This window comes from Daucus carota, chromosome 3 (assembly GCF_001625215.2).
Source record: "Daucus carota subsp. sativus chromosome 3, DH1 v3.0, whole genome shotgun sequence".
NCBI lineage: Eukaryota > Viridiplantae > Streptophyta > Magnoliopsida > Apiales > Apiaceae > Daucus > Daucus carota.
Genome location: NC_030383.2, coordinates 52,459,718 through 52,482,483, shown reverse-complemented (window position 1 = coordinate 52,482,483; position 22,766 = coordinate 52,459,718). Strand labels below are relative to the sequence as shown.

General features: G+C 33.2%; 1 protein-coding gene and 2 long non-coding RNA genes across 3 annotated transcripts; 1 reads left to right on the top strand and 2 right to left on the bottom strand.

Moving 5' to 3' along the window:
* Positions 1-2,778: 2,778 nt before the first annotated feature.
* On the bottom strand, positions 2,779-5,110 carry LOC135151143 (uncharacterized). Its single transcript, XR_010289683.1, has 4 exons — positions 4,972-5,110; positions 3,534-3,955; positions 3,249-3,451; positions 2,779-3,085 (listed from the first exon to the last, which is right to left on the bottom strand). It is a non-coding gene; the product is annotated as an uncharacterized LOC135151143 (long non-coding RNA).
* A 3,137-nt stretch (positions 5,111-8,247) lies between these two features.
* Positions 8,248-10,781, top strand: LOC135151686 (uncharacterized). Its single transcript, XR_010290543.1, has 4 exons — positions 8,248-9,125; positions 9,754-9,884; positions 10,408-10,480; positions 10,604-10,781. It is a non-coding gene; the product is annotated as an uncharacterized LOC135151686 (long non-coding RNA).
* Positions 10,782-21,607: 10,826 nt separating this feature from the next.
* LOC108212667 (secreted RxLR effector protein 161-like) lies at positions 21,608-22,084 on the bottom strand. Its single transcript, XM_017384388.2, has one exon. The coding sequence runs from the start codon at positions 22,082-22,084 to the stop codon at positions 21,608-21,610; it is 477 nt and encodes a 158-aa protein (XP_017239877.1).
* Positions 22,085-22,766: the final 682 nt, after the last annotated feature.

The following is a 22,766-nucleotide window of genomic DNA, read 5'->3' as shown; positions in this document are numbered from 1 at the left end:
TTATCATCAATTAAGTTAAAAAATTTAAAATTCAATTTGTCAGATCGGTTTATATTTTAATTAAATTTAAAATATTGATAATAAAATTATGAATGTTTATAAATCACTGGTGTATGACACAGGTTCTACACTGGTGAATATATGATAGTTAATATTGACCGATGCTTAGTGGGACAGTCAAGTGAATAAGTGAAAAGTTTGTAATAAAGAATAAAAATGATAAAGTGAGACAGATTCACGTTGTGTAAAATAATGGTGTCGGTCATGTGAATGGCAACAATGATGTTTTTCATATATTGTTGGTGAAACTTGCCCTCACTCTTTTCAGTTTTACCACCAAGTCGCAAACTATACCTTTGTAAGCATATTTGAACGTTGTGGTGGTATAAAATTACAAAATGAGTGACTCTGGATAGCTAAGTTTCGGAGGTGCTCGCGTATCAGCGTCTCATATGTCTAAGTCGCGATATAAAATTATTGCATTGATATTAAGTTAAGTGTTTTAACTACATTATCAGATATCTCTCCACTTTATTGTCATATCTGCCAAACTAATCCCAACACAATGGACAACTCAGAAGCAAACAATGAAAAAAAGTACTCTTTCTTATTGTAAAAGTTCAATCATGAGGGCCGATAATTACAAGTGGAGAGTTTGTGCGCGTATATCAAATATCACAAATCCTGTAGTGTTATATAAATCTGTCTCACAACACCCAGGCTCAAACTTGCAATCAGCGTAATAAAAAAAGGGTGAAGAATATTCACCAAAGTGCCGTGGGCTTACACACAGTCCAAAATCCGTGATTTAAATATTGGTTACACTCTAGTCGGACGGGTCAATTTAGGCCAGAATGCTATCTTTGTTCTTGGTTCTCGGATATAGAACTCTAACTCCAAATCTGTCCGGATTACTTTGCGTCGACGGTCATGTTTCCGTCCTCGATTCCCGAATGTGAAATTCATCCCTAAATATATTTCGGTTCTTAAACGAAAATTCTTTTAATTCTCTAACCCGCACAACGAAAACCGAGATCCTTGGGGTGATTGTGATAATTAATTTCTTTAATATATTATAACATATATTTCATAGGCCAAAGTTCTGTGGAGACCCTGTTTAGTTGGAGTATTGGAGTCCTGAATCCTGACCCTCAAATACAATTTAATCCAACGTATGAGATTTTTCTATTTTATGATTAAATTAAAACTTAATTGTGTATTGTACAACTACTTCCGTATATGTCATAAGCCGTATATATCCGTAGTAACTGTCACTTACGAGAGTGGCGCTTGAGGATGACGGTAAATGTGCGCATCGGTTGTCTCTCTCCTTGTATAGTCACAATATATATTTTCTTGTTCTCCTCGTCATAGTGGTTGCAATTTTTAATTCGGACTTCCTTCGCGGTGATTACCTTCTTAGTTTATATATCTCCGGTTGTTCTGCAAATGGTGATTTGCGAAGAACAATTAGGTTTTTACAAGGTTCCTTTGTTCTTTATGTTTAGTGTATGTTAGATGTTTGGTTCTGTGTTCCTGTTAATCGAATATTCCTGTTGTAGATTAGTATAGAAGTTCCTCTATTATTTAGTTTAATTGAAATCAGATTTTTGCAATGCTTAGTGATCGATAGTACTTATAGAAAGTATATAAAGTGACACGTAGAAGAACATGTTTTATTCATTGTTTGTTTTTTTGAATCTCGTTTTGAGGCTGAATATGTTTTGAGAGTGTTTTGGGAAAGTGTTTTTTGTAATATGGCTGGTTCTAAGAATTTATGTCTCAAAACCCATTAACAAACAATCAAGTGAACAATTTCCGACTCAATTTTCATAGGCAGTAATGGTACATACAAAAGGAGTTCACTTCCTGTTCCTACATTTTTGTTATGCTTTTGTCATTGGTTTTCAGTTCAAAGCATAAGCAAGTGTGATCTCCTCCGATTCTCTGTATTTGTGCTTTTGATCTCCCTTGCTTATTTTTTTATTCTGCGTTCTAGTTTTGTCATCCCGGGTTAAGGCATTGGCTTAACTTTTGTTCGACGGAGAATTTTTCAGTTGTTCTGTCAATGATTTTCTAGTTTTTAATTTGCTTCATATAAGTTTTGTTTGATTGTATGTATTATACAGCTTGATGCCTTGTTAAAACATCTCACACCATTATTTATTTCTCCCTCGGATCCTGCAGGTCATGTTAGTCCACATATTGAGAGTTCTGAATCCGATGGCTCGTGTAGTGTCTCAGCCGAAGAGAGCTTGCACAAGACAATGCCCGTACATGTCCTGAACCCCAAAAGACCGATGAATCATAAAATCTTTCATGTCAGCAATAATCTATTTGTGGTCATCTGTTTCGGCCGTATTTGATTGTAAATAATGACCTTGTTTTCAAATTCTGAGATTGATACTGCATGTGTTTGTGTTTCCAACTTTTAAACATTTTCCTCAATAATCTAAAACTCACTAGTTTTTGACCATAATTGATTATCTTCACTTATGTTTGTCATACTGTCTCTTTACAATATAGCGAGGTCAGTTGCAATTCTTTCATTAATAAACCATGCATGACTAAGAATCTAACATATTACTTTTTCCTGATTTCAATTAAAAATCTTCCACTATTTTAAAGTGTTTAGTCCATACAGTAGTACCTGTGCAGGAAAAGTGTTTAGTCTGAACCATTGGACATGTCCAATAATCTATTTTAATGGCTCAAGTAAAAGAGTGTGCTATATAATGCAACTGTAGACCATGTATGGATTGCCAAAAAGGAGCTTTCAACATTTTTAAATACAAATGCAATTTTTTATAAAAAAAGAGATTCTTCAGGTCATTATGTTTTTCGTGACAAATCAAACCAAACACACTTTCATAAGATCCTTTAAACATCTCAAGGAATCAGTTTGCAAATTACTTGCTTGCCTACATTATATGTGAATTTTTTATGATTGACTATCCAACAACTTTCTTCCCCTTGGCCAGGTATGTTGCTCCGCTAGTCACCGTCTTCTTCTTACTGTTTATAGATTGACTCTTTTATGTGCATAGAAGATTCATAGCTTGTTCAGCACTGCCTTCTGGTTGTCCTGCAAAGGCATCTTACACAAAGTAAGTCAAGAGGGACAAATAAACAATAGGAAATAAATTTACCAGTCCTGAGAAATGTGTTTTCAAGACAAATAAACAAGATAAAAGAGTCATTATTTAAGGAGAGAACTTCTTTTGTATATATCCATCGTTCGATCTAACCTTTTGTATTTTGGGATTTTTAGCAGGTGGATAGATTTTACCCCCTTCCGTCCGTTTAAACGGATATCTTAATATTGCAAAGTTCCCAACACCACCTATACTGAGCTTTATCCCCGTTTTAGCAATAACTTTGTGTCCTGATCCTCTTTGACTACCCTCATCAATTGCAGCATCCATATTAGATTTCATTGTTCCCTGCACGACTACAGTTTTAAAGTTTGATTAATAGTTCTGAAAAAAACAGGCAAGGCATAAAATAATATTTTAATGTTAATTTTCATGTACCTCTGCTTGTCTAGTTCTTTTCTCAATTATCTTATCAGCTTTCTGACAAGCACCAAATGTAACCATCTTCTTCATATCTTCCGGTTCATGAGTCTGCAATCTAGAGTATTTGCTCTTCCCAAATTGTTCAGCAGGGGCAACAAAGTCGTGTTCCTCGCCACTAAAAACCTCATCTTGTCTTGTTTTCCCCATCACCCCCTCCGTTCTCAAATCCAAACTTTCAAGGGTCGTCCAACTTTTATTTCCTACTCCACTTCAAGTTTTGTTTACCGGATCCAGCGCATCCAGCGCCTGGTTTATTGAATTATGTTGTCCAGCAAATGATTCCTCCTCCTCATCAACTAAATTAACATAAATTGGAGCCTGTTTGGGCCAGTTGTAGACCCAAGGACTCTCGATGAGTCTTGCGCTTCTCCGTCGTTCTACAAATAGGTAAATGAAACAAGTTATAAATTAAAGACTTTAAAAAATTCATTTTAGTCATTCAGATTCAAATAAGCAAGAATGAGTTTTTTTGTTAATCCTTATAACCAATTACATTTTACTGGACCTTGTTTTACTGGACCTCTCTACAACCAAATTAATAACCGGATTTTAGGCATGCATCATCATTTAACGAACAATAACTCATTTCTATCTTCCAAAAGGTTTTATGAAATTTTAGTAAACAAACAAGCAAAAGAATGCTCGCCACTTTTAAGAATTCGAATAGACATTCACAGGCCACTGTATCATCAATAGAATAGACATGAAAGAAGTAAGCAAGGAACAATTCAGAATGAAAACAAAGAGACAATCGAAACTCTACAACACAATTGGATTACATATGCAGGTCCAGATATACATATCAAAGTGCATTGTGTAAAAAAACCTGAGCTCATGGCTGTTGTTCCCCACCAATTTGCAAGACCTCGAGAACAATGCAAGCCCAATCAGCACAAACAATTAAACAAACGCACGGTCTCATCTAGTCTTGCTAAACTTGGCAGGAAATTCAAACTAAATAAAGATAACCCACAATCAACACAAAACATATATTTACCAAAAACAGGTTCCTCACCAATTTTCAGATAAACCCCAATCAGCAGACTAAGGGGTACTATAGTGCTTAAATTCATTCATTTTCTAATTTCATACACATACCTACCAAGTGAGGAATCTATTACTTGAATTGACACTAGTATCATAGACTAATCCAATTACTCCGTCCCCCGCATCAAGCCGAGAAACGATTAACAAAGTGACAATGAACAATTAAACAAACATTACCCACAAACAAATCGACCATACCATTGTCTACTATTACAGAAATCTCACCATGTTCACACTGTATAATGACTTGCAAGTACAATCTAAGCAAAATTAAAGCATAATAATCGTAAAATACACGAAAGATTAGCAGTAAACTACTTTCCAACTCAATTTGAAATACACTGACCTGAACTCATTTCTCGTTTTCGAAACAATCTCTGATGTGTAAACACTTATCAAAAGGATCCCGTTGTCCTCCTCACGCTTGCTTCTCAGCCGTGTCTATGGTTTTGATTTGGGGGACTGAGTTTAGGGGAACACTTGATTGGTAACTGTCACTAGAATGCCGATTTACATGGTCCTACGATTTTGGATACATGCAGTTTATACGGTCTTGTACGAAAACGTATCTATCTAGCAGTTTCTCATTCAAAAAAAAAGTGACAGCTGTCCCCCAAATCTGCCGTTGATCTCTGTTTTAATCTAATGGTTGTAGATTAGGTCTCCAAGTACTCTAATTAAAAAAGACTCCAAAGAGCCCAACTCATATTTCATAATATAATTTTATAACTAATTTTTAATAAGTCATAATATATAATAATATTTTACATTTACTGTTAAAAAAATTTATACATTTATATAATATTTTTAGCAAATATTAATACTTATCTATGATAAAAATAAAAGATTAGATCAACCAAATCTATCCAATAAATCTCAATCAGAGTAGAGCCGAGAGGTAAAATGTGACATATACACAGATCATGAACACTTTGTTTTTGTAAAGACATTAGTGTCTACACATTATATTATATATCCATACATTCTTAATGCATGCTAGTGAAGGCCCCAAAAATACTCCTCATTTTACCCATTTTTTTTGCCTGCTCCATCGACCCGAAACCCGTTAACCCATCTACCCATGTCAGTTTGTTCCTTAATTTCTGCCTATGAATTCTCTGCCTCTGAATTCAAATTCCCAATCATGGAGATTAACCATAATTCATCGTACTGATCCGCGCATCGCATTGATCCGCCGCCTAATTCAAATTTTCAATTCCAGTTCCAGCGGAACCATCCTCAAACTTATGGATCATCTTTGCGACCTTCTACTCATTGATATAGGCATTATGTTCTTCGCTGAAAAGTGACGGTGTTACTACACCGGCAGCGGGATGTATACATCCATTAGTTTAAAATACATCCATTGGGATCAACTCTCCAATGGAGAATTGAATCTGTCCCTCTCGCCCGACCTGATAATCTCTCTACCCGCTCATTCCGTTTCTTAATTCGATTTACTTTAAGCGTTACATTGCCGTCGGGAAAGGATCAATTCTCCAATGGAGTCTCTCTCGCCGGAGCTGGTAACCTCTCCACCCGTCTCCTTTTCTCAATTCGAATATATATATATATTTGTTTGCTTTTCAGTCTCACATCTTGAGATAGATGTTGCTTAATATGGTGGTTTGTTTTTGAAATGGATGTTCGTGTTTTATTTGTGCAACCCAACTGTTTGATATAAGTTCTGAGAGAAACTTTAACTGTTCTTTTCTAAATTTTAGACTTTGAGTTATTAGAGATATGTTGGTTTTGTTCACATGAATTATGTGATGCTTTAGTTTCTTAGAACATATGGATACTCCGTTTACCCGGATCTGTGCGTTGCAGGTGAAAGCCGCTCATTTCTGGTGGCCTTTGCAGTCTCTGTGTGCTGCTTTTGGTGTTGATTACTACCTGTGCAGGTTTCAGGTGATCTCTTTTTTTCTTTGTTTTTCGTTTTGGAACTTTTCGATTTGCGTGGTGGCTTTGTGTGTGCTGTGTACAGTCTTGATATTTAATTGGATTAGTTGGTTTGATGTGATGATGTTATTTTGTTTGTTTACAGTGGTTAGGATAGTTTCACTATAAGTCAGCAATATTGAAGTTTAATGAGATAAAGTATTTGTTTCATATCTATTAGATATTGCCTGCTATTTTTTAATTTAGTGAGGAGGTGAATCTGCTGATAAACTTACGAAAGGTGTTCATCACAAGGATTACTCCTCTATGGATTCGTCTGGTTCATTGAGTGGGATTTTTGTGGTATTTTTTTGTTTAGTTTGTTTCTATATATTTACAGATGCTTACAGAAGGTGTTCATCACAAAGATTGAAGATGAGGAAGTGACTACATATAAATTCCCAGGTTACATAAGAACTTTTCTTGGCATTTAAGATAAAAATATTTCTAAAAACTCTTAGCAATCATGGTCTGTTAATTTTTGATTGGGGGCAATAGTTGACTTATATATATTAAGGTGACTTAAATTCCCAGGTTACATAAGAACTTTTCTTGGCATTTCATATTGAGGATCATGGATTATACTCTTCTTTTGCTGCTTTATGTTATTACCTCGCCACTCCAGTTTTGAAGCTCATGGGACAGCCCGACGACGTTGCTGAACAATCTGGAATTGTGGCTGTATGGTTGATTCCGTTGCATTTCAGTTTTGCCTTTGTATTTCCGGTCCGGAGGTTCTTGCAGAGCCAGATGAAAGCTAATGTCAAGGCCTGGATTTCGCTGGTAGTGATTATCATCCATGCTTTCATTAGCTGGCTTTGCGTGTACAAGTTAGAGCTCGGAGTTATTGGAATTGCACTTACTATGGATGTGGCGTGGTGGCTATTCGTTGCATTTCAATTTGGATACGTCTATTGGGGCTGGTGTGAAGAAACATGGTCTTAGCAAAGCAACATCAGGAGTTTCCATTATTCCATTGGAAACTCACATGGTAAATCCTGTCATTTTTTCTTTTTAATTGTTTGCTTTTGCTGATAGATAGACAAACCCGGCATAGAGTTGTACAGTGGTATCCCCTTTCCCTCTATGTTCTTTAAGCGCGAACGTGTTTTTTCTTTATTTTTTTTTTACCTTAACAGATCGTCGCAGTAGTAGCTTTCCTTGGGCTGCCATTTCTCATACATAATAGAAATGTCTGTATCTCGCAGGCATATGAAATTTACAACCTAAAATCTTCCGATTTGAGTTTTTTACTGAGTTCTTTAGCTATACGTTCATGTAATGATTTTTAAAGATATTTTATTACATCCCCTCTACTTCTTTTTCAATATTGATAATTTTGATTTTTGTCATATTTGTATATTGTTTTAACTTTGCAGGATATGTTGGTTTTTTCAATAGAGGATGCATCTGACTATTGTCTCTATGCACAATTGTATATATGGTTAGTTTTTGAATTATGATTTGATTTATATGAATTTCATCCTGCTTTCATTTACTCTCTTTATGAATATATGACTTGCTTAATTCCAATTTTCAGTTACTTTCTCCTTTTCCATTTTTCTCTTTTAGTTCATCTTCGTGCGTGATTACTATCCTCTGTTGAAGATTAACTTTGCATGCTGTCGAAGATTAAATTTTAAAAGTCAATTCTGATCAATTTTATCGACTTTGCAGGAAATTTTGAGTGGACTGTAGAAAATGTTGCTAAATCAATTGTTTGCATGATGATGTCGGGTCCCTGTTTAACCTGTTGCGGCACGCTGCAATGGTGTTCAAATGCATAATTCTGATGTACTACAAGAACAGTGGTGGTCATAACTACAGGAGGCAGGTAACTATTGTACCAGATGTTATCTAAATGCTTTTATACTGCATATTCATGTTAATGAGCATTGACATTTTGCAAGTGACATGGGAAGTGAGATAAGGTAATTTATTTATTGTGATTTTGTCACTGTTTTGACTCTGCACCAGTTTTGACTGAGATGTATGTTTTGTCGCGGCATAGTTTTGGGTAAATATTACTTCAATAGTCTTGGTATGTAATCGAGTTGTGTAAGTTACTTGAGAAGTCCATCATTTTTGCAAGTTGAAATTGTCAAAGCAGAGACCAGATCACCAGCTTGCTTAACTCATCAAATGCTACTGATGTTTTTAGTACTTCATAATTTTGAGCAGTGGCATCCTGATCATGTAACACCTGATCATAAAAATTTAAAAGCGTTACATTGTTCAAGCCGGGTTCAAGTGAGTCGGGTTAGTTCTACATGGTTTTCCGAAAAATATCTAACTATGCAGCATCTCCTTTTCTTACTGTTTAAAAGTTTTCCGTGGCCTGTAAACGATGTGGGACTATCATGTCAATCTAATGTGGTTTCTAATTGGCTAAACATCATTCATTTATCTTCTGTGTTATTTTTTCACTATCGGATCACTTGCCTAAAGCTCCTGGTACAGCTCTACATCAGTTTCTGAGCAATAGGGCAGAGAGAATTCAAAGACAAAAAACTGATCAACAACCGCAGGATGCCCGGTCAAAAGCTTCAATAAATAGCGGTATGGTATCTAATACAATGATCTTTTGGTTTATTAAGGACTACATGTGAGAGTGTATTGAAGTCACCTTTTGAGTAGTTTTTGAGTGATAATCATAATTATCGAATGAAACCAGAGGTGTCTTTTGATATAGCTTGACCCATCTCAACACCACCGCAAAAAAACTGTAAAAATTAGAGTTGGTAGATTATTCTTCTCCAGAACCTCTGCAACTAGCTTGGTTATAGAAATAATGATCAATGGTGTCGTGGGAGCACCTTTCCTGCAGACACAATAAAGTGAATATCCTTAGTAGCTATTCATTTTTTGTTATGATAAGAAATTAGTTTGTTTAGGATGGATTCTCAGAATTATTAATAAATTTTGAAGTTTAGGAATATTCTGTTTGATACTGGGCACCTTTCGATTACAAACCGAGCTATAACCATTTTCCACACAAGTAATCATAATGATACCCTTATTTATTTGTGGTTTATTCTTCTTTTTTTTTTTTTTAGTATTGTAGTTGTAAAATTTTCAACTTCTGATATATGTAACTTAAAAGACAACATGGTTTATTAATCTGGTACACGGGATTGGATTGAAATTGTTCTAATTTTGTATACTATTGTAGTTGAACGTTGGGTAGATGTGAATGCTTCAGATCATACTGGACAAACAGCATTACACTGGAGTGCGGTGCAGGGAGCTGTTCAGGTTGCAGAGATCTTGCTCCAAGAGGGTGCCAGTGTTGGTGCTGCTGACATGTATGGATATCAGGTTGATATCTCATTGTATTAACATTATTTATTCTCAGAAGATATTTTCTATTACTGAGTCGAGTTTTATCCAAAGATTATAAACATTGACTTACATATACAAGTGTATATTTTTGTTAAAAGAAATTTAATAATATAAAAGCAGCACTGGTATACATGACTATAAATAAATATTTGAGGATTTTATAATTTACCGTACATATGACTCATGCATTTGTGCTCTCATGATTGAAATATGTATTCCAGCTCATGTGCTTGGCAGATTTGGAGCTTGATTTTATAAATCTGTATGATTTAGCAACGAGAATTAACAAGGTTGTTATGCTGGAGTTTCTTGCGCTATGTTGAATATTAACATGGAATCCTTGAGACCTAATAATATGCAGGCTGCTAACAATAATAATAGGATGGGTAACGATAGTTTTAACTGATACTGCATATTGCAAAGAGTGTTTGGATATCTTTTTATGTACTGTATATTTGCTTTATAATTCATATTCTTCCTCTGGACCTCATCTATACAGCAAGAAGTCCTCTTGGCAAATTTCAGACATGGTATGGATGTCACATAGAGAAGTGGAGATATATAAGTGACTGGTATTGTTTATATATATGTTTTTTTTTGCCAATTGACATGAATTGTATTAGTATATTTGTGAAGAAAAAAGTATTAGTATAGGTATTATATTAAATGCTCTTTTTTCTTTTTCTTCTGATTAGCCCTGGAACCTCCGTTGCTGTAAGCTCAATTTTTCTTGGACTGATATTGGTTGGCAGAGCAGCCTTTGTTCTCCCCTTATCATTCATTTCCAACTTGGCCAAGAGATCTTCCAGTGACAGAATTGAGCTAAAACAGCACGTTCAATCCTACAGATTCTAGGTTTTGTTGGTTATGCATGAGTTTGCATGGAACTGACTAGCGCTTCCAATATGTAGGTTACTATATGGTGGGCTGGCCTTATGCGAGGTGTCGTTTATGGCCCTCGCTTACAATCATGCAAGTATAAATTATTAAAGAAGTGAGCTTTCTTTCATCAAGTACAAAGCAGTCTGCTAAGATTAATAGATTTATGCATTTTAATTTAAGTGTTATAGTTTCTTTCGGAATGTATTTCAAGTTTATCTACGTTTTACATGGTTGGATTAAGTATCATTTAATTTTCTTTATAACCAGGGATGCTTTTTGATTGAAACTTGATATTGATTTTTTTAGCTACTTTGTTATTTTAATACAAATTACTTTTAATTATTTTGGGTGAAGTATCTAAAGGGACTGCCGAAGCCATTAAAGGCAAAGGAGCTTTCCAGAATCATCAAAGTTTGGGTATATGTGCAAGCATCTTATCTCAGTCATCTCCTTCTATTTAGTGTGTTTCACTCTAAGTCCTTTTATGTCTCCAAATATATTGTATATGCACAATTCAATTTACATGTTTCCATATTATCTTATTGATTTATTCGAAATTTTGAATGTGTTATGGATTTTCTCATTAACATTTGTGAATGTGTATTGGCCGTCATGTTTATCGGGTCTTGATACATTAAATTTGTACTCTGGCCAGTTAAGTATAAATCTTCAATAATAAATTTTTGCATTAGTCTGTGTGAGCAACCTTTAGAAAGTAGCATGGTTGATATTGTCAGTACTGGCACAAGCTCAAAAATCCAATTTTGATCAACTATTTTGCAAAGGTTTTAAATGACTGTATTCATTTTTCTAATATTCATGTAAAATAACTGTTAAGATATTAATGGTTATTATTAAAAATTTAAATACATAAATATTAGAAATATTTGTTGCAGCAAGATTTTCAGAGAAGTATGATGAATTCAAGTTACAGGTTTTTGCAATTAATTCAAGTTGCGGGTTTTTGCAGGTGCAATCAAATTAAAGGTTTTTACGGGTGAACTGATTAGCATTTGGATAAAGTGTGTTTGTGTATCTTTTTTTTTTTTTTTCCTGTAAGATGTGTTTGTGTATCTTTGATCCTCTGTTTTAACAATATTATTTAGTTTTTAGTTTGGTAAGTGGGGATCAGTGGTGCAGGAGGTGCTGTATTTTCAGTGCTAATTAATGATCAGAAAGAAATGCATTGCATTTTATTGTTGATCTGCATGCAGTGAGATGGATGAACTCCTGGAAGGAGCAGTTGAAGACTCCTTTGTTGGCAGTCTTGGCCCGGAAAGGTCCCTCTTTGCGAATGAACCTCCTCTGGGTTATCTTGACTGAAGTCTCTGCTGGCACGGTGTCATGTTTCTGCAGCTATCTATTTCTATGTTTAATATTAGTAGCTATCCTCTTTTGCTTTAGTTTTCGCTCAACAGTGTGTTGCTTATTCAGTTTCCAGGGCAAGCTTTGGTTTCTTTTGGTTTGCCTCTGGTTTGTTTTCTTTGTTACTTTGTCACTGCTGTATATTCTTCCCCATTATCAAGTGTGAGAAGCTTTGTTATATAATATAATCCTGACTTATCAAAAAAAAAATTAATAAAATCTAATATGATATCACTATGTACTTCATTTCCAATGTGTTCAGATTATTATTTATTTTTGCGGTAGAAAAAATAATACTTAAGTTTCTTCAGGAGTACGACCGAACTCAGACTTTTTTTATAGAGAACATAGTTTATAGAAAAAGTTTCAGCCTTTTTTTTTTCGGTGGTGCAAAAACAGTCAAAACTGTGACGAGGCGTGTATAATAATTATACTTAAGTTGTTCTTCACGAGAAAGTAAGTATGTTTTCATGATTCAATTAATTTACAAAGTAAGTCATAAGTATCTCCGAATGATGCAATTATTTTTCATAAAATAATGTTACTAAATTTCGAATAATTTTTTTGGACATAATAAACAATTCGATGTATAATTCGGCAATGTGAAGAGACCAGTATGCTAATTATACTTATGTTATTTTTCAAATGAAAGTAAGTATCTTGGCATGATATAGTTAATTTGCAAAGTAAGGCATAACTATCGCCTAATTATGCAGTTACTTTTCATAAAATGTCGTTAATAACCATCACAAATCATTTTTTGCATAATAAACAATAGTATGTATAAATTTTAATATTTCGTAAAGGGAGCTCGCGTAGCGCGGGCATAATTCCCTAGTTTATATATAATAAGCACAAGAGACTTGATTGCATGGTGTATGGTCTCATTACCATCAAATGGATCATATACAAGATAAATAAGTACCGCTAGATTACAATAAGGAAATTATGAGTCAACTATATTTATTTGCATATTTATAATTTCTTTTCCTAATCCAAAACATTTCCTTTTAAAATCCAAATTAAATGTTACTAACCAATTTTAAGTCCAGAAGCATATAAATCACACCATTATAATTTAATTATATATACATTTTCTTAAAAAATATATTAAACAAAAATGATATTATTCAAATATTAAAATTAATAAGGTTAATTTAATACATGCATGATAAATAAAAAATGATATGTTTTAAAAGAAATTATTAATTGACTGGCACATATGGGAAAAACTTAACTTGGCTAAGCGGGAAAAAAATAAAAAACATTGGCCAAGAAAAAACTCCCCAAAAGTAGCACCGGATGATTATGCCTTCTGCTTGCATGTTTATGATTACTTTTCTTAATTCAAAAATAAATAAATTAAGAAAAAGACGTGAAGAATAAAAGTTGATATTACACATAACTCCCCTCCAACTACAAATCAACCAAAATTATTAATACATCACAAGTAGTTCTGACTTTAAAAAAAATATAATTTTATATTTTATTTTAATTTAATTAAAAATTATGATTTTTTATTGATAAATATTTTTTTTAACTTTTAAATATATTAAAAATAAAAATTATTAAAATTATTAAAAAGCTCTCATGCATTGCACGGGTGATGAGTTAATATATACAAAATATATACTCCCTCCGTCCCTCCCATTTCTTATCAAATAGGTTGGGCACGGAGGTTAAGAAATATGTATAAAATAGTGGAAAAGAGAAAGAAAAGTGGGTGAAGTGGTGGGACCCATTGATTTTTAATGTATAAAAAGAAGATAGTGAAGTAAAAGTAGTGTGAAAAGGAAAGAAAAGTGGAGAAGTGGTGGGACCCATTGACTATTTTTGGTAAGTTTTGAAATGTAAAGAATTGGATGGGACACCCCAAAAAGGAAAGTGTAAAGAAATGGAAGGGACGGAGGGAGTAATCATCATCTTCACCCGTACTCCGATAAAGAACTTCCTCCCACCATACCAACACTTTTTATCACTAGGCACCACCGGTTACCATCCCTAATAGCAAACGTCTAGGCACCACCGGTTACCATCCCTAATAGCAAACGTCGCTTGACATCATAACTTATTACAAGTAGCGACTCCTTACCACCATTACACAACTCCTCTCATCACTTACTACTGTCATACACCTCCTATTACATTAACTGATTATTTATAATCGATAATTAATGATTATGATAAGTAGATTTTTTGAATATTGAAAAATAAAAATTGCAGACTTTACAATGTAAAATAGTGATTAATACAGTATAAACTAGTGATTCAAGATTTTAGTTTGTATTTGAGATTTGATCACTAGCATATAATATATGTGTGTGTTATATATATATATATATGTTCACATTAAAATATACATATTCAGCCTAATTTTTTAATTAGTCATTTGACAAGAATAACTATTTAAGAATCTATTTACCTATTAGATAAAAAAACTTAATTAACACACTTAATTAATATATATCAATTTAAACACGTTTCTTAATTTTAACAATATATATATATTCATTAATAAACACATTATTCTATTCACGTGACTACAATTAAGTAGGATTACTACTATTTTTTCATATCCTCCTAAAATTTAAGGAGTTAAGAGTTTGTTTGAGGAGCTCTATTTTTTCATATACTCTTAAAGTTTAGAAATAGAAGTAAGTGATTATTTTATTAATGAAAATAAGTTAGGAGCACCTAGATGCTCTTTAAAAGAAATAGAAAATATATTAGAGAAATAGATGGAAGTAATTATTTTATTTAATGAAAATAAGTTGTAGAGAAATGAATAAAAATAGAACTGATTATTTTATTCAATGAAAATAAGTTAGGAGCACCTCTTTAAAAGAAAGGAGAGAGTAAGGCATTGAAGCTCTATTTTTTCATATCCTCCTAAAATTTAGAATTAAGAGTTCAACTAGATAGAGCCACAGAGGGTTGGTGCTATGCACGTGACTACAATGAAGTAAGATTACTACTTCATTTTATCAACTTTTTTCTTTATATGTCTGGACTTGCTAGTTGCTACTATGGTCTGTGACTATGAGTCTGTGGTGTTGTAAACCAGTTCCAACTCAAAATACCAGAAGCTATAGCAAAAATCATTCTGTTTCTGTTTCTGTTTCATTTACAATAATGTCTGGTTCAACAGTTGAGCACTTTAGCCACCCCGAGCACTCACTGAGATTGAAAGAGGATGACGTTATCGAAGCTGATGCTACCTGTTCTCTTTGCGACCAATCCTTTATTGGCTCTCCTACGTATACATGCACTAGCAACATATTCTATTGTCAAAGTTTCTACCTCCATAAGAGCTGTGCTCAACTTCCCACACAGATTGTTCGTCATATGAAAGACCCACACCCTCTAGCTCTACTACCAGTGCCTGTTGGTTCCTTTTGTGATATTTGTCGTCGTAATGATGTGAAGTTCGTTTATGCATGTGTGGATTGTTATATTAACATATGTGTCATTTGTGCTTTTGGTTGTAAAGACAAAGTGATTAGTCACCAAGGTCATCCAGACCACACACTCACATTGCAGAGGCAAGCTTTGTTTAACTATAATGCTTGTTATGAGAAAACGGAAGCTTTGAAAGCAAGTTTCAAGTTGAAATTCAGGATGATGATGAAAACAAGGCCACTATATCAACAGTGAATGACGATCCACGTATTATTGTAGGACATTGGAGTCATGAGGAGCATTCTCTAGAACTGCTCCAGTTCACTGTTAGCGTGGATGATAACGACGACGATGATAATGATAAAAGGGTGTTGATATGTGATGGGTGCGTTCAACCTATAACGAGTTCTCATCCAAGTTACTATGCGTGCTTTGAATGTGGCTTCTTCCTCCACTTCTTATGTGTCAATAAGCTGCCACATGAGTTGCCGGCAGGAGCATCTTCTTCTCACCCCCACCATTCACTCTCTCTCAACCAGGAGCTTCAATTTTATAGTTTTGTGGAATTTGCAATAGCAGCACCAATGAGTTCTACTATGAATGTGACACCTGTGATATCAACGTCGATATCCGCTGTGTATTCTTGCCTACCAGAATTAGGCATCAATCTCACAAACACCACTCCCTCATTCAGCGCCCATCCACCAGTAGAAAGTGTTTTGTAAGTGATTTGTTTATGACTGATAGATTGGCATCTGCATGCGAAACTTGCAGTAGCGTCGAGATCAGTATATATTGTACATTTTATCCAACTAGGATGAAAAACAAATATGACGATCACTCTCTAATCTTGAGACTCCCTCCATTCTTCTACGAGGGAGTATTCTATTGTCAAATTTGTGAAGAACAAGTTGATAATCAGAGGTGGCTTTATCATTGTGACGATGAATGTGATCAGTCTTTTCACAACCATTGCCTCTGTTCATACGATAATGTCAAGACATGAGGAACAATCAAGCATAGTATTGACAATGAACCACACACACTTGCACTGAAGAGAGTTGCAAGAAAGAATTCTCTAGTAACGTTCTCATGTGCTACTTGTGGACGTGGCTACAAACAACAGTTCTTTTTCGAATGTGAAGGATGTGGATATCTTGCCTGCATCTTCTGTATAAGAAGTGGACATGGTGAGTAAATAAGTTGAGATCTACCCAGGCTTAATTCGGATCTCCACTCCCTCGTCATCAGTTTTTTGTATTCTTTCGTTTTCGTGCTTTGTTTGCTAAAATTGGCTAATATGTATTTTTTTTACTCTTCAAGTGATATCTCCGTTGTTCTCATCTCTGTTTACCGAGAGTATCTACTTAATCAGTAGTATGATTCCTAGTTTATTCATAGAATGATAAAATTCTCCCAGTACAGCTGAATTAGCTTTTATTCAAAACTAAAAGTTCAAAACAAATGAATTTAACAAATTAAACCGTGCAGGCTGCAACTGTATGATAATAGGAAAGCAATTCAGATGAAATCTTCACCATGATAATGCAAGTACATTTGTTTCTTTTTCAGAATTATAAAGAATTGAGGATTAATTTTTTTTTTTTAAATTAAGTCTTATAACTTCTTTCAAATTATGATATGTTATTCATCATAAAAGTATTATAATAATATATGAAGAATTATAAAAGCAATTCAGAGGAGGGTGAATGTAGTGTCAATAGATCAACAATGCCGAACGATCCACCTAGAGGTGGCAATATGGTTGAAAAACCATTAAACCAATCCAAACCAAACCAAAATTGTGGATTTGGATTCATTTGAAATCACATTTAGAAAAATGGATTTGGTTTGGTTTGTAGTCTCACATTTCTCACAAAATATGGATCCAACCATATTTGGTCTCACTTTTAAGATTTCTTATAACTCTCTACACCCAATATTATGTTCTTTTTCTTTTTTTTTTTTCTTTCTTTTTGCTAATTACCACACATGCACATCCCATGATTCGAACTCATGACCTTACTTGGAGAAGCCAAGAGCTTGAACCACTACATCAACGCACACACTCACACACACTATTGTTATATTTAGTATTCATTATATTGTCACTTGAGCGTATTAATTTTTGTTCATGATATAATACTCTTATTTTTACTTACTAAACTAGTTACCCATAATTCAAACTAAAACCATAACCACATCTATTAATATATGGTTTGAAAATGGTTTTGGTTCATTTATTATTCAAACTAAATCCATTTTATAAGAACCAAAACCAAACCAAAACCATATTTTGCCACCTCTAGATCCACCTACTATTGAACAACACTGGAGTCACCCACAACATCCATTAGAACTGAACGAGCTTACTGCTACTATGAATGATAACAAGGCCGGTGATAACAATGACAGTGATGGTGATAGAAGAACCTTGATACGTGATGGGTGCGTAACGTGCGTTCAACCAATAACACTTTCTCATCCATGCTACTGCGCGTGCATTGAATATGGTTTCTTCCTCCACTCTTTTTGTGCCAATAGGTTTATAATTTTGTGGAATGTGTAGTTTGCACGTCAATACCCTTTGTTTATAAGCCGAAACTATATTTCAGTTGAACATTGGTATCAAAATTACCAAAATTTGGTCATTTTCATATTGATTAGAATTTTATAATCATTATTATACTATTATCAAAAGACTTCTATATTGAATATAATTTTATTATTAAAGACCTCAATATTCATTAAGAGTAAAAGACTTCTATATTGATTAGAATTTTATGAAAAAACTTCTATATTGATTCGGATTTTATTATGAAAAATTTCAATATTAGTTAAGATTATTATACTGATATATATAAAAAAGACTTCTACGGTGTTTAGGATTTTGTAATATAACATTTATCCTATCCGCACAGTTAAATCGCTAACAATTTAACTTATGAAACAGTTCTATAGAATTCATATCAAAATTTGGCTATTATCATATTATTTTTTATTTAACAATTATTACTAATATCCAAAAACTTCTATATTTGACAGTATTTTGTATTATAACAATTATCTCACTAATAAAAATATATTACCAACAAAACTATTTGTTTTAATTTTTTAAAACTTAAATAATTTAATATATGGAACAACTCTATAAATCTTTTAGCATGCTTCAGAGCTCAAATAAATAAGGAATTCATATTGATATTAATAAAATATCCTATCAATTAAATAATAATGTCAACGAAATTATTCGTTTCAATTTTTAAAAATCATACAAATTAATTTACGAAATAAATTTTTAAAATTTCTATCATATTTCAGAATCAAAATAAACAAGATTCAATATTTATACTAAAGTACCAAAAAACTGGGTCATATATTTTTTTAATAATAATAATTATTATCATTTAGTGTTTTTCAGAAGATTTCGATAAAGACGAATAAGGCGTGGTAACCCTGACTTGACAAATAGAAACTCAAAGAAAATAAAGTCATTGTCCATATTGGAACATATAATAAAAGCTCCGAAACTCTAGACATACGTCAAATATTCGTTTTAATTTTATAAACTCATACAATTTAATTTATGAAACGAAACTATAAAATTTCTATCATATTTCAGAATTAAAATAAACAAGATTCAATATTGATACCAAAGTACCAAAAAACTTGATCATATATTTTTTAATAATAATTATTAATATCATTCAGTATTTTTCAGAAGATTGCGATAAAGACGAATAAGGCGGTTGTAACACTGACTTGACAAATAGAAACTCAAAGAAAATGAAGTCATTGTTCATATTGCAACATATAATAAAAGAACCGAAACTCTAGACCTGTGTCAAAATATTTGATGTCAAATTACTTTTGCAAAGTTAATTAATTTTGTCAAACTACAATATTAGTTTATAAAACAACTACAACAACTATTAGATCTTCAAAAACACCAACTAAAATTATATATAATGTTTGCCTATTAAATGAATAAAATAATTACGACTTAAAATTTTGAATTTTTTTTCAAGATTAAAGAAGCTATAAACGAACTTATATGTGTTGATTTTGCATATTATTTTCACAATTTAAAATCATCAAACAACATATTAATTTTACTAAAATAAAACATACTTTTAGAGTTAATTTCCATAAAGTCCGCATTTCAGCCGCAGTAAGTACCAGTCATAATCTTTTAGTTTAATCATAAATAATATATTTTATTATTCAAATTTATATATAATTTACCATCTTTAAGTATTTTTAAATATATAACTATCAATTAATTATTAATATTTTTCAACATTAACAATCATTAAGATCATTATTCTACCTATGAGTTATATTTTAGAACATATATAGCGTTTAGTGATTTATAAGATAATTGTTTTATCTTTTGATTACAACAATTATATTGTGAAACATAACCTGCAAATTGTCAGATGTTTACAAATATTGTAGATTAAAAAAATTAAAATTGAAACGAGTAGATTATTTTTAAATAATTTTGGACTCCAATACTCTTATTTTGTGGACTCCATAGAAACGGGACCCATATCGTTATGAAATAAATTTGTAGTTGGATCAAATTGAATATATAGAAAGTCTTATATTAAATAACAATAATTTAAATATCACTTAAAAACAATAATTTAAATAAGTATAATTTAAAGATATTATTCTTCAAATAAATAACAAATTTTAAAATTTTATTTAAATACGTGCTTGCACGGGTTATCAACTAGTACTATGCAAATGGTTTTTACTATCTCTGTGAGACTTGTAATATCAGATTTGACGCACGTTGTGTATTCTTACCCACTAGCATTAGGCATAAATCTCACAAACACCACCCCTTGTTCAGAATCCTCTCTCCGATTCTAAATGTAGTGCAAGTCACTATAAAATTGGGGTGGGTATGTGAAACTTGCAGTAGATTTCAGGTTATTACAATTTATGCATTCGATCCAAGTAAGTTGATAATCAGAGGTGGCTCTATAATTGTGATGAGTGTGATCAGTCTTTTCACTATTATTATTGCCTCCGCTCATTCATAAACATCATAAAACAAAAGAAAGCTTGCTGAGAACAATTACAGAGACAATACACTGAACATTCGAGAAAGAAAATGATTGTGATAAACTATAGTGGTTTGAATACAAGCAGGCCTATCACTTATATATTTGAAACTAAAACTAATCATACTACAAAATACAAATGCTCCACTACGCCACTTATTTCTCAACTTCCTAAGAGCAAGTCCAACACTATGCTAAGAGGTTTCTTAAAAATATCATAAAATAATATGTCTTAGTGATTTAGCACATGAGCTCCAATAGTACTCCCTATATCCATTCCCGATTATTATAATAATATTAAAAGAAGGAAGGGAAAGGGAAAAAAAGAGGGAAAGAGGAAAAAAAAAAGAGGAAAATGATGTGGAGGAGAGATGGAAATGAATATTTTAATGATAAAAATAGTTTAGAAGTGGCTAGCATATTCTAAAAATAGGGAAGGGGAGGCTTGTGCTAGTGATTTAGCACATCACTAGCATAGTGTTGGAGTGCAATTTTATCCCATATTCCCTATTTTTGAATTTAAGACTTGATTTAGCACACCTATTGGACTTGCTCTAAGACTTATTCAAACTGCTAAGAAACAGGAACAACCTTATCCAACTAGCATCGACTTAAACAACTTCTACAGAAAATAAAACCTAGAACAAAATAAATAAAAGAAATAATTTGCACTAATTATTTTTAATACCCCTCCTTAGAGCAAACTTGCGATACTACTCCAAGTGAACTTCTGCGCAACTCAAACTTAGGCTTTCCAATGCCTTAATTTGTGAAAATATCCGCCACCTGTTCGTTTGTCGACACACTTTCTAATTTAATATCATGATTTAGCACCGTTTCACGAATGTAATGATATCGAACTTCGATGTGCTTTGTTCGTGCATGAAACACTGGATTTGCAGTTAATTTTACAGCACTTTCATTATCACACTTAAACTGCACAGCATAATTAAACTCACGAAGCATGCTTCTTATCAATCATTTTAGCCTAACACACTCCTGTGCCGCCATGCTTGCTGCCACATACTCTGCTTCTGTGCTCGACAAAGCAACAACCGGTTGTTTCTTGCTGCACCAGGACACCATTGATGAACCCATACTAAAACAATATCCAGTAGTTAAATGCCTATCTTCTACACTACCTGCCCAATCCGCATCTGTGTACCCAACTAGTTGAATCTTTTCACAATTTCTATACATCAGACCATAATCCAGAGTGCCTTTAATATATCGTAGAATCCTTTTCGCCGCATCCCAATGTTGATAAGTAGGATGTTGCATAAATTGTGATACCACACTAACCGAGTAACAAAGTTCAGGCCTTGTGATAGTTAAATAAATTAAACTACCCACAAGCTGTCGAAATGGTGTTGCATCATTTAGTGGAACACCTCCACTACTTGTTAATTTCAGGCCCTGCTCAATTGAAATAGCCTTTTCTTTGGACTCCTCCATGTTAAAGCGACGCAACAGATCCTTTACATAAGCTCTTTGAGAGATAAAATAACCATCAGTTGACTTCTCCACTTCAAGACTAAGAAATCAACTAGCTTCTCCCAGATTCTTTAACTCAAAACGTACAGATAACTGATTTATCAACATAGCAACCTCATCTCCATTATTTCCTGTGATAATCATATCATTCACGTATACGAGTACAATCAAGTGACATTTGATTCTATTTTAACGAATAAACTAGAATCCGCTTCTGAAACTCTAAAACCACAAAAGAGTATATACTGAGCAACTTTACCGTACCAAGAACGTGATGACTGTCGAAGACCGTATATAGACTTTTTCAATCGACAAACATAATTTGGATAATCCTTCGGAACGTATACTTTAGGCTGCTCTATGAACACCTCACGATCCAATTCACCGTAAAGAAATGCATTCTTCACATCAAGTTGCCATAACTTCCACCCTTTTAATGATGCAAGAGCAATTGTTGATCGTAGTGTCACCATCTTTGCCACCGGACTGAATGTTTCTTCATAATCCAGCCCATAGTTTTGAGAAAAACCACGTGCAACTAGCCTGACCTTGTATCGTTCGATACTTCCATCTGATTTTTTTTAGCTTGTACACCCATTTACAAGTGACAGGAACACAATTGTCAGTCCTAGGAATTAACTCC

What these genes read in the sequence shown, in the direction of transcription:
- LOC108212667 (XM_017384388.2), bottom strand. Translation starts at nt 22,084, where the DNA reads ATGGAGGAGTCCAAAGAAAAGGCTATTTCAATTGAGCAGGGCCTGAAA.